The sequence below is a fragment of the Equus quagga genome, chromosome 12, assembly GCF_021613505.1.
Source record: "Equus quagga isolate Etosha38 chromosome 12, UCLA_HA_Equagga_1.0, whole genome shotgun sequence".
NCBI lineage: Eukaryota > Metazoa > Chordata > Mammalia > Perissodactyla > Equidae > Equus > Equus quagga.
Window position 1 is genome coordinate 86,457,620 of NC_060278.1, and position 12,066 is coordinate 86,469,685.

Consider the following 12,066-nt stretch of genomic DNA (forward strand, 5'->3'; position numbering starts at 1 on the left):
GTCTTTCTGTAGGTTTGAAGTATTTCAGAATAGAAGTTGGGAAATCAATGACCCATACTCCCTTCACCCGAAGAAAACACTACCAAAATGGTAGTGTCTGGTTTCCCTAATCTTTGAGTGCAAATAGAGGTGGAAACAGCTTTTTATATTAATATACTTATAATGCATCTATAGAAATGGGTCATGTTATAGGCACTGGAAGTTGCTTTTCTTGCTTTGCCTTTTGTTTAATGTTATTATTTATGCATACAATTCTTCGTCAGTGTTTTCCAAAATGTTCCTTGGAACGCTGGCTCCTTGGGATTTTCCAATACAAACAGGCTTTCTGGTCAAACCAGCCCACAGTGGAGGCATTCTGCCTCTTCCAGTGCTCTGTCCCTGGGCTTTTTCTGCAGTAAAGAAACATTTTTGATTTTGTCATCCTAGTTTTCCCCAAACGTATTTGACTGTGGAACCCAAGAAACAGCAATTTAAGAGGAGCATCCTATATGAAATACTGATCAGCATCATCATTTTAACAATCGCAGAGGATTCCATAGTGTGCCTGGACCATCCTCTATTTATTTAGCCAGGCTTCTGTGGATGGACGTGTAGGTTGTTGCCATTTTTTGCTGTTATAAAAACTACTGGAATAACTATCCGTGTATGGGTATCTTTGCCCACTTGCTTGATTATTTTTGTAGAGTAAGTTTCTAGAAGTTACTGGCTGTGTTTCAGGGGGTCTACAGCTGCCAACACATTTGGTGATTCTCTAGAAAGACTCCCAGGACTCAGGATGGTTCTACTCATGGCTGTGGTTTATTACAACAAAAGGATGCACAGCAGGATCAGCAAGGGAAAAAGGCGCATCAGCCAGAGTCTAGAGGAATCCAGGTGCAGGTTTCCAAAGTTCTCCTCCTTGGGGAAGCGGGGAGAGGCTGCGCAAAACACATGTCTTCCTCCAGCAGTGAAGAACAGCAACAAGTGCACAGCGTTTCTGCCCAGGGATGCACACCTAAGACTCCAAGGCCCAGGCTTTTGTTGGGGATTGGTCATGTAGGTGTCCAGCCACAACGACCAAAATTCCAGACTCCCAGATGGGAAGGAGGCGTTCACCATAAGTCACGTTGTTTGTACAGACAGTCGAGGGGACCTGGTACAGTATGGTCACTGCCCCAGGTGAGCAAAGCAGCCTTATTGTCATAGGGAACCTTCCACAAGGCGGGTTCTCAGACAAAGCCAGTCCTACAAGCAGGCCATTCTAAAGACAGCAGCAGGCCTTCTGTATGAATTCTTGCCTGCACAGGCCAGGCCATTTTTGCAGACTTTTTTTTTTTTTTCAGATTTCTTTTTTTTAAATTATTTTTTCGTTTTCTCCCCAAAGCCCCCCGGTACATAGTTGTATATTTTTAGTTGTGGGTCCTTCTAGTTGTGGCATGTGGGATGTCGCCTCAGCATGGCTTGATGAGCAGTGCCATGTCCATGCCCAGGATTCCAATGGGTGAAATCCTGGGCCGCTGAAGCGGAGCGCGCAAACTTAACCACTCGGCCACGGGGCCGGCCCCATTTTGCCGACTTTCATAGGGAAAAGTGGTAGCAACAACAGGCTGATGCCTCTCTGAATTCTCCTGTACCTTTGTTTCCATGTCCACTCTTAGCCCCATCCTCTAAGCTACCCTGTGAGTGCCTGTTCCCACCACATGGCTGGCTAAGACAAATGTCCTTCCTCACTGATAAACAAGACAGCTGGTATCACGAGGCTATGACGCTTTAATTTTCTCTTCTGATTTCAGAGCAGCCTGAACATGCATTCTGCGCCCAGCTACCTCACCCAGCCTCCACCGCCTCCTCCACCCCCTCCGCCACTGCCCCCACCCCCACCCCCACAACCCCCACCACCCCCACCCCAGAGCCTGGGCCCCCCCGGGCGTCCCAACCCTGGCGGGAATGGTGTGGTGGAGGTGTACAGTGCCACGGCGCCCCTGGCTGGGAGTGGAACGGTGGAGATCCAGGCACTGGGAATGCAGCCCTACCCACCCCTGGAGGTGAGCAGAGGCCGGGGATTGGGGTAGTGGGGGAGAAGCTGGCCTTGGTCATCAGGGATAACCTCAACCTTTCCTGAGCACCAACTGTGTGCCGGATACTGTGCCAGAGATACCATGGGGGACAAAACGAGATCATGGAGTGTACCACATCGTGGGGGAGAAGGGCTCCAGTCAAGCCATTAGAAATGTAATACACATGAATGTATAACACAAACCAGGAGAAGGTGGTGGGAAGTAGAGGTCGTTGCAGAAATACAAGCTGCCCTCAGGGAGTGCTCAGAACAGTCAGAGAATACTTGCCTTTTAGTGAGAGGACTCCGAAAGATTATCTACGTCAATGTCTCTTATATTTTTTAACAAACTAGGTATATTGGCTAGCTCTGGCTGTGTAAGATATATGCACAAAATCTCAGAGGTGTATAGCAAAAAGTGTTTATTGTTCTCACATCTGCGGTGGCCAGCTTGGCAGCTCTGCTCATCCTGGCTGGGCTCTCCTACGTGTCTGGAGATGGCTGGCCGTTGGCTGCTCTAGGATGGCCTGGGGTGGGACGAGTGGGCTGACTCAGCTCTGCCCCACGCTTCTCTCGTCTTCAGCAGGTTAGCCAGGCCTGTCCTCACAGCAGTGGTGGAGGTGCAGTAATGCGAGCAGAAATGCTCAAGGCCTGTTCAGGCTTAGGCTTGTAAGTGACACATGTCGCTTCTGTTGGTCAAAGCATTTCACAAGGCCAGCTTAGATTTAAGGAGTAGGGAAATAGATGCCACTTCTTGATGGGGAAAGCTGCCAAGTCACACTGCCAAGGGCATGAGTAAGAGGAGAGGTATAGAATTGAGGCCATTATGCAATTGGATGGACCGAATAGGATGGACAGAATGTACCATCTTAATTCCCTGGTGAGGAGCTCTGAGCTACAAGCAGTCTACTCTCATGGCGCTAAGAGTTCATAGAACTTCCCAGACACCAGTGCTAGCGGGTATGCTTGTGACAGAAGAGCCTGCCTGCACTTGAGGTCATGTTAACCCTGACTCACCCTCAAATCTGGCCATACAGACGGCCCATGTCAGGTAGATGGCCCATGTCAGGTAGCATCTATATGTAAGGGGAGACAGACCAGTGGGAAAATCCCATCACCAGCTGTGTGATGTTATGAGAGCCTGTGAGGGGATTTCCTCGGCCTGGGAGAATAAAGCAAGTTTCTCTAAAGACTTTGTTGAATTAAAAAAAAATTAAGTCAACGAGATGCTGAGAAGACAATGGTGACCTGGTAGGCGGAGGGGGCCCACACACGGGAGCTGCCATTGTTTATTTTCCATATGGAGGAGGGTGCTCTTGGAGGGCAGAGCCTGAGTCATCTTTGACTTCACATCCTTAGCACCTAGCAGAGTACTTGCCCTGCAAGATACCTATAGCAGGTATCTGAGATAGGCCCCTCTGACCTCAGTTTCCTCACCTCTAAAATGGGAACCCGCCAACAGCACTGATGAGGCTAATGAGAGCTAACCCAGTGCCAGTCACATAATTGCTCAGTAATGACTTGAATGATGAGTGAATTCATTCATGTGACAAATATTTATTGAGTGCTGTATCAGTCAGGAAAATAGAGACCACTCTAGGTATTTCTGGCAGAGGGATTTAATACAGGAGGTTAGGTGCTTATGAAGTGATGGCAGGGCTAGGGGAGCAAAAGGCAGGGCTAGCAGGTGCCCCTGGTTTTCAGGCTCACTGTCGGAGCTCGGCCTGGAGAGCCAGGACACTACTGCCGCGCCCAGAGGTGAGGAAATTGTAGGCTTCTGTTGCTGATATCTGGCTGCCCTGCCGTCCTCAGGGCTGGGGTTCAGGAGGGGCATGTAGAGTTCAGCCAGCCCCTCCAAACTCATGACTGCAAACCCGTCTGTCTCCCACCGTGGCTGCTGGAGGAGAGTAGCTTCTGCGTCCCTTCTGCCTTCCGGATCTCATGCAGATGCTTGTCACAGGCAGACTCTTTCTGTGTTCAGAACCATGCTGGCATGGGGGTCTTGGAACGTGGTTCCAAGCTTCCTACCCTTGCATTTCAGAGAGAGCATGGGAGGGTGTAGGAATGGTGCCAAGGATAAGATCTGGTGGAAGCACCTACTGCTGGCGTATCAGATGCGCAACATGTGTGTAATTGAACTCACTCATTCAACAAATATTTACTGAGTACCCAACACTGGGTGCCAAGCATTGCTTTAGGCCTCCGGATAGAGCAGTAAACAAAACCAGGACGGAAGTCTCTGCCTTCGTGGAACTAGGCAGATAATAGACATTAAAGTAAATAGAAAATTTATTAGATAATGGCAAGTCTAAGGAGAAAAATAAAGCACAGGAGGATAGGCAGTGAAATTTTGCATAGGCTAGGCTGGGAAGACCAATGAATGATGAATAGGCCGATGAATAAATGAAATCTTCACCATGCCCCAGTGTCACGATGTAAGCTTAGCGTCAGCTGAGTTTGAGTGGCTCAGAATTCATTCGGTCGTTTCTTGTGGCTTCAGTCTCAGTTCTCAGCTGAGGGATGCCTGCTGGTGTGGCTTCAGGCGGGGTCAGTTAAGAAGTGGAGTCACTGGTGAGGGCACAGACCCTTCTGACTTCCTGGTTCTCCTGTGCTAACAAACAACGACCAACAGCAGTAATAATGGCAATAACAATAGCTGTTGTTTGTTGAGTGCTTGCTCTGTGCCAGGCACTGTTCTAAGCTCTCTACGTGTTAACTTACTTAATCCTCACAACGACCCAGTGAGAGGGGCACGATGCTTGGCCACATTTTACAGATGAGGAACCTGAGGCAGAAGTTCAAAGGCTTGACAAGGTCACTTAGGCACTAAGTGACGGTCAGGATTTGAACCCAGGCAGCCTGGCTCCAAAGCTGCTCTAGCCTGCTGACCGTGTAAAGTTCCAAGGACTCTCGGTGTGCATGGGGTGACTGAGCCAGGCGGGGGTGTTGGGATGGTGGTGTCGGTGGGGAGCGGCTGACATTAGCCAGGGCCACTGTGAGGGTCCCCCTGCCTGGGGCAGCTCTCCCCCTCCCTTCCCAGGGCTTCTCTCTGACTGTGCTGTCCTCCTAGGTGCCGAGCCAGTGTGTGGAAGCTCCAGTATACCCCACCCCTCCGGTGTACAGCCCCGGCAAACAGGGATTCAAACCGAAAGGACCAAACCCTGCTGCCCCCATGACCAGTGCCACTGGGGGCACAGTGGCCACCTTTGACTCCCCGCCAACGCTGAAGACCCGACGGGCCAAAGGAGCCAGTGGACTCCCGGAAGGTGGGCCCACACCTGCCATGGGCACCTTTTCCTTGACATCAGCGTATCCAGAGGCTGTTTTGTTCTGGTCTTCCCTTTTATGATGCTTAGGATTAAGTTTGGTTGCATGTAATGGAAAATCCAAAATAAGAGTGACTTCAAAATGATAGAATTTTGTTCTTCTGTGCAAAACAAGGCCAGAGGCAGACAGTCTGGAGATTGCGTGCCTATGTGGTCACCAGGCACCCACATTTCTTCTGTCTTTCTGTTCTGCCATCCCTAGAGCATGGCTTCTGTTAGCAGAGTACCTCATTGTATAAAATGGCTGCTGAAGCTCCAGTCATTAATTTCATATTCCAGGCAGTAAGAAGGATAAAAGGACTGTCTCCCAGCTTTTAGAAATTCTGTATACTTTTACTTACCTCTCATTGGTCAAAACTTAGTCATATCATCATATCTAGCTGCAAAGGAAGCTGAGAAATGTCTCTTTTAATCAGGAATAGAGATAGTCCCATCATGTAGAAGATTTGTGAAGAAAGAAGGGGCGAGTGGATATTAGGCAGGCAAGCAGCAATGTCTGCCACACCTTTTGGAGATGCTAAGTATGGGGGTGAGGGCAGTGTCAGAAAGTGGTGGTAGTGGGGGCGGGCAGAGAAATGGAGAATTTTTCAGGGGCTTTCCAGTCAACCTTCCTTCCTTTCACAAGTGTGTGTTGAGCGTCTGTGTGCCAAGCTTGGTGTCAGACACTGAGGGTCCAGCATCTTGGTCCATGATTTCCCTACCCTTAATTACTCACAGCTTAATGGGAGAGGCAGACAGGGAATCAATAAATGCTTACAGGTTACTCTAGGGAGGAGGCTAACTATGATTGAGAATACTGAGGAGAGGCTGGAACATGATGTTCCCTATCCGTCTGGGGATGAGAAGAAAACAGCCTGTTGATGTCTGAGGGACAGGCATTCCAGGCAAGGGGGAACAGCAGGTTCAGAGGCCCTGAAGTGGGACCACGTTTGAGATCTTTCAAGGTTAGCAAGTTCCACTGCAGCTGGGTGGGGAGAATGGTGAGGCTGGCAGGAAACAGAGCCCTATAGGCCACAGCAGGGAGGCTGGATTGATCCCAGGGCAGAGGGGAGTATTTGAGGGGTTTGCTCTGGTCTCCTAGCTGGAGCATGTCCTGGGTTTTCCCCCGCTGGGCACTGTGAGAGGCTCCCCTGTGCTTCCTCCCCCCACCTGGCCATCGGTGTAGACACCCCAGGGGCTGTGCTGTCTGTCCAAGGTTCAGGGGGTGGAGTGGCTGGAGGCTGCCCTCGGCGCCCTCACTGGTACCCCAGCCTCACCATCCCCCTCCTCCCACTTTGTGTCTCAGCTGCAGGGAAGCCAAAGGCTCAGAAACTCAAGTGCTCCTACTGTGACAAGTCATTCACCAAAAACTTTGACCTGCAACAGCACATTCGAAGGTACCCAGGCGTGGCGGGGCAGGTGTCCCTGGGCGGCCCTTGCTGGGGGACCATCCAGAGTGGAAGCAAGGCTCCCTTCTTAGCCTCCTGGCCGGAGTGGTCACCCTATGGGCCTCAGGTTTCCCATCCGGGAAGTGGAGGGGTGGACCTGTCCAGTTTCTTGCAGAGTGGGTTACATTGGTACATGAGATGGTTTTAGGTGGTTTGTGGCTGTGGTGTTGAAAAGTTCTGAAAGACAGAGTGAGAACATTATTCTCTTCAGTTTCTTTCAGTCCTTGGAGAGTCAGAGAGAAAGCCTCATTTTGGTGCTAGTCTGTCTTAACACCTCTCACGTGTGTGCTCATCTTTTTTGAGAAAGAGAGAGAGAGAGCAAGAAAGCTTCAGATTCTAACCGCAGCAGACAGCAGCTTTTCTCTAGACCGGGGTTTCTCAGCCTTGGCACTGTTGACGTTTCAGGTCACATTATTCCCTTCTGCGGGGGCTGACCTCTGCCTGCTAGAACGTTAGCAGCATCCCTGACCTCTAGCTATGGCATGCCAGTAGCACCCTCATCCCTCAGCTGTGACAACCAAAAATGTCTCCAGACATTGCCAAATGTCCCCTAGAGGGCAAAATCGATCTCACTTGAGAACCTTTGGTCTACACTAATGCTGTCAAATGGAACTTTCTGCAAAGATGGAAATGCCCCAAATGGCATTGTCCAGTAGGGTAGCCATTAATCATATATGGTTACTGAGCATGTGAAATGTGGCTAGCCTGATTGAGAAGCTGAGTTTTTAATTTTATTTTATTTTAGTGAATTTAGACTTAAATAGTTCATGTGGCCTGTGTCTACCTTATTAGACAGTGCAGCTCTAGATCTTTTTCTTTTTTAAGATTTTTACAATTTTTCCTTTTTCTCCCCAAAGCCCCCCAGTACATAGTTGTGTATTTTTAGTTGTGGGTCGTAGCTCTAGATCTTAATACTATTGTTTTATAAATTATTGTGTTTTTTGGTTGCTTTATATTTATGACAAGTGATTTTCCGTATGTAATAACAATAAGAAGCTTCATTTTAAAATATTTTAAGTTTCAAAACATAGAATTGACTTGAAGGAAAATATTAAATAATGGTACAAGTACTGTGCTGCCACAGCTAAGATGTTTTTTCCCTCAAATAACAGAAATCCCTATTTAAATGGGCTCAAACAATTAGGAAATGTTTCGTCTCACAGTGTGAGGTGGCCATAGATAAGGTCAGCTCCAGGACTGGTTGATTCAGCAGCTTATTAATGTCACCAAGGGCACAGGGTCTTTTTCTCTCTGGCCTGCCTGCCTCAGCAAGAGGGCTTGTCCTTATGGTGTCAGAATGGTGGCCAGCAGCATCTGGATGCTCTGTCTGGGACTTCCTGGTGGCCATGAGCTCCTAGGCTAAGGCCACGTCTCCGATCCTACACCAGGGTGCTGACAAGCCTTGTTTCCCACAGCCACACTGGTGAGAAGCCCTTCCAGTGCATTGCATGTGGCCGTGCCTTTGCCCAGAAGTCTAACGTCAAGAAACATATGCAGACCCACAAGGTGTGGCCTCCGGGGCGCAGTGGTGGCACCGTCTCTCGCAACTCTGTGACTGTACAGGTCATGGCCCTGAACCCCAGCAGGCAGGAGGACGAGGAAAGCACAGGTGGGTAAAAGTAGGACACGTCACTGTCTCCACACCTCTTCTCTGCAGGTTCGCAGGTTTTCTTGCTAACCGTGTGATCTTGGGCAATTTCCTTGACCTCTCTGGGCTTCAGTTTACTTTATCTATAAAATGGGGCATAAGATGAAAGGAGAAATGACAAACATACAATAAGCGTGACATTACTCTAATACTATACCCATGACAGACGTTGATAATCAATCACCTCTCTTTTTTGCTGAGCTTGGATCTCACCTCAAAATCTATTTCCAGTATATCACTCTAGGCACTCGTTGTCGGTTGATCAGAAAAACCTATTTGGCTCTGTGGGCAGATGGTCTCCAAAGCCCTTTGTAGTTTGTAGGATTGTCATCTGAGCCATCGCTTGCCCCTGAGCTAATGATTTAACTGGTTTAAGTGCTCTCCCGCTTGAGGGTTGAGGACCTCTAGGTCTAGAGCCGTGCTGTCCAACAAAGACATAATAGGAGCAACATATACAATTTCAGATTTTCTAATAGCTACATGAAAACAGCAAAAAAAAGAGTGAAACTGATATTAATCAAATATTTCACCCAATATATTAATATTATAATTTTAACGTAATATGAAGAAATTATTGAGATATTTTACATTCTTTTTTTATGCTAAGTTTCTGAAATCCAGGTTGTCTTGATAGTTATAGTACATCTGGATTTGGACTGGCCATATTTCAAGTTCTTGGTCACCACATGTGGCTTGTGGCCGCTGTATTGGACAGTGGAGGGCTGGGCCTTCCTGGGGGGCCCCATGGGTGAGAAATGCCTGTCACACACCAGCTAATGAAGGGGATATTTTGCTGCACAACCGACATCTGGCCTGTTTTATACTAGTTCCTGTTGGAACCAGTCCTCTCGTGTGTTTAGCCATTCTGTGTGTGCCCTCTGAGTTCTTGTGAGTTCCTTGGAGAAGGATCCATTTCTTCCATTTCTTTCGAAACTCCTGCAGTGTATAGCACAAGGCTTCAACCATTTAGCAAATATTTATGGAGGCCTACTGTGTGCCAGGCCCCTGTCCTCAGGGCATGTGAGGGGAGAACAACTAAACAAATGATTGTAATTAGAACAAAGAGCTGGGGAGGCATGATGGGTACAGCTAGGACCAGTGTTCAGGATTTTTTAACAACTGTGGAAAGATCTAGAGTGTCCGAGGGGAAGGTCAGAGAGGGGAGACTTGAGGCAATAGCTATTCATCAGTTGGAGTGTAAGGATTTCCGTGTTTTAGCGCCTGGAATGGCTGAATCAGTGCACCCCAGCTGAACGTGAGTGCGGTATCTTGAGTACAGTGTCCAACACCAAGCACGTGCCAGGTGGGGGGCAGATGCAGCAGAGCCCGCAGAAGGTGCTCTGAATCCTTCCTGAATGGCATGGCTCTCTGTCCTGACTCTTCCTCTGTCCTTCTCACTGACTTTCCTCCCTGACTTTCTCCACAGGGTTGGGCCAGCCCCTGTCGAGCGCCCCGCAGCCCCAGGCCTTGCCCACGGTAGATGAGGATGAGGGGGCCAAGCTGGAGGCCAAGCAGGTGGTCCTCATCGATAGCTCCTACCTGTGCCAGTTCTGCCCAAGCAAGTTCAGCACCTACTTCCAGCTCAAGTCCCACATGACCCAGCATAAGAACGAGCAGGTAGGTGAGGGGCGAGCAGTGAGGGGACCACAACTACCCTAGTCAGGAGCCTTGGCTGCTCCTGGGGTCTTAAACACAGCCTAGAAAGGACAGGAGCGGGCTTCAGTTGCTCTGAGCTACCATCTAACCACCTGGGATGGGCCAACCTTCCCCCTTTATTCTGCCTGGGTGGGGCAAGCTTACTGGGCCATTATGGTGCTAGCCTGGGGGAGGAAGCCCACCTCTCAAGGCTCGTATAATGAAGGAATCAGACACAGGAAAAAATTCTTAATAGCCTGTGAAGATCTGATGTCGAAAAACCTACCTATGGGGATTTAGGACTACAGTCTTTTTTTTAATTGAGGCATAATTCACATACCATAAAATTCACCCTTTTTAAATTGTACATCTCAGTGGTTTTACTCGTAAGGTTGTGCAGCCATCACCACTAATTCCAGAACATTTTCATCACCCTAAAAAGAAACCCTGTACCCATTAGCAACCCCACCACCCCCACCCCTAGTCCCTGGTAACCACTCATGTATTTTCTGTCCCTATGGATTTGCTTATACTGGATATTTAATATAAATGGCATCATATAGTATGTGGCCTTTTGATATAATGTTTTTAGGGTTCATCTATGTTGTAGCATGTATCAGTACTTTATTCCTTTTTATGGCAGAGTAGTATTCCATTGTATGGATATACCACATTTTGTTTATCCTTTCATCACTTAATGGACATTTGGGTTGTTTCTCTTTTTTGGCTCTTGTGAATAATGCTATTATGGACATTTGTATACAAGTTTTTGTAGGAACATGTGTTTTCAGTTCTCTTGGGTATAAACCTAGAAGTGGAATTGCTGGGTTATATGGTAACTCTATTCCAGTCTTTATTTTTTACAATAACTTTTATTTGTTATTTTTTTTCTCCTTGTAAAAGTATCGTGTACCCAATATAGAATTAGAAAATTTAGAAAAGTCTAAAGAATGTGTAGGTTAACTTTTACTGTTTATTATATGCCAGGCACCCTGCTCAATGCTTTACATTCAATATTTTACTTAATCCTCATAACAGCCTTAGAGATAGGCATTGTCAGTGTATCCAGAGGAAGAAACTGAGGCTCAGGAGGGTGAAATGACCCATCCAGAGTCACACTGCTAGTAAGTGACTGAGTCAGGGTTCAAAGCCACGTTTGTTTGACACCAAACCCCAGTTATCAACCATCTTGCGATATGTCCTCCCAAGAATGCAGCACAAAATCCACTACTTTTTTTGTGGAGTTTGTGGAGTTTCTGTGTTTTTATTTAAATTATAATTGGGATCCATATACACACATAATTTTGAATTGTGATTTTTTTTTTAGATAGCTTTTTTATTAAATTTTTATTTTGAAGGGGGCCCGCCCTGTGGCCTGGTGGTTAAGTTCACGTGTTCTGCTTTGGCGGCCCAGGATTTTGCCAGTTTGAATCCTGGGCACAGACATGGCACCGCTCATCAAGCCATGCTGAGGCGGTATCCCACATGCCACAACTAGAAGGACCCACAGCTAAAAGAAAAAATACACAACTATGTACTGGGGGTCTTTGGGGAGAAAAAGGAAAAATAAAAATCTTTAAAAAAAAAATCTTAAATTTTTATTTTGAAAGAATTAGAGATTCACAGGAAGTTGCAAAGATAGTACAGAGAAGTTCCTTATACCCTTCGATCAGTTTCCCTCAATGGTTACATCCAATGTAACTAAAGCTCAAGAGCAAAACCAGGAAACTGACACTGGTATAAGGGGTATATGTAATTTTATGTCATTTTATCACCTGTGTGGATTTGTATAGCCACCACTGCAATCATGGTCCCTGATGCTGCTCCTTGTTAGTCACACCCACCCTCCTTCTCCCCAACATACTTAGCCTCTGGAAACCACTAATCTGTTCTCCATTTTAATAAGTTTGTCATTTTGAAAATGTTGTATAAATGGAATCATTCAGTATGTGTCCTTTTGAGATTGGCTTTTTTCATTCAGCATAAATTATTTTT

At 47.3% G+C, this 12,066-nt stretch overlaps 1 protein-coding gene across 4 annotated transcripts in view; it reads left to right on the forward strand.

Annotated features, from left to right (window-relative positions):
- ZNF341 (zinc finger protein 341) overlaps positions 1 to 12,066 on the forward strand; it is a 58,129-nt gene that overhangs the window by 10,822 nt on the left and 35,241 nt on the right. For 3 of the 4 annotated variants that reach the window (XM_046679328.1, XM_046679329.1, XM_046679327.1), the window contains 5 exons: positions 1,773 to 2,024; positions 5,106 to 5,301; positions 6,647 to 6,737; positions 8,204 to 8,397; positions 9,863 to 10,053. In XM_046679328.1, the coding sequence (XP_046535284.1) occupies positions 1,773 to 2,024; positions 5,106 to 5,301; positions 6,647 to 6,737; positions 8,204 to 8,397; positions 9,863 to 10,053 (924 nt within the window). The remainder of the gene's footprint in view (positions 1 to 1,772; positions 2,025 to 5,105; positions 5,302 to 6,646; positions 6,738 to 8,203; positions 8,398 to 9,862; positions 10,054 to 12,066) is intronic. The other variant, XM_046679330.1, reaches the window with a different exon arrangement.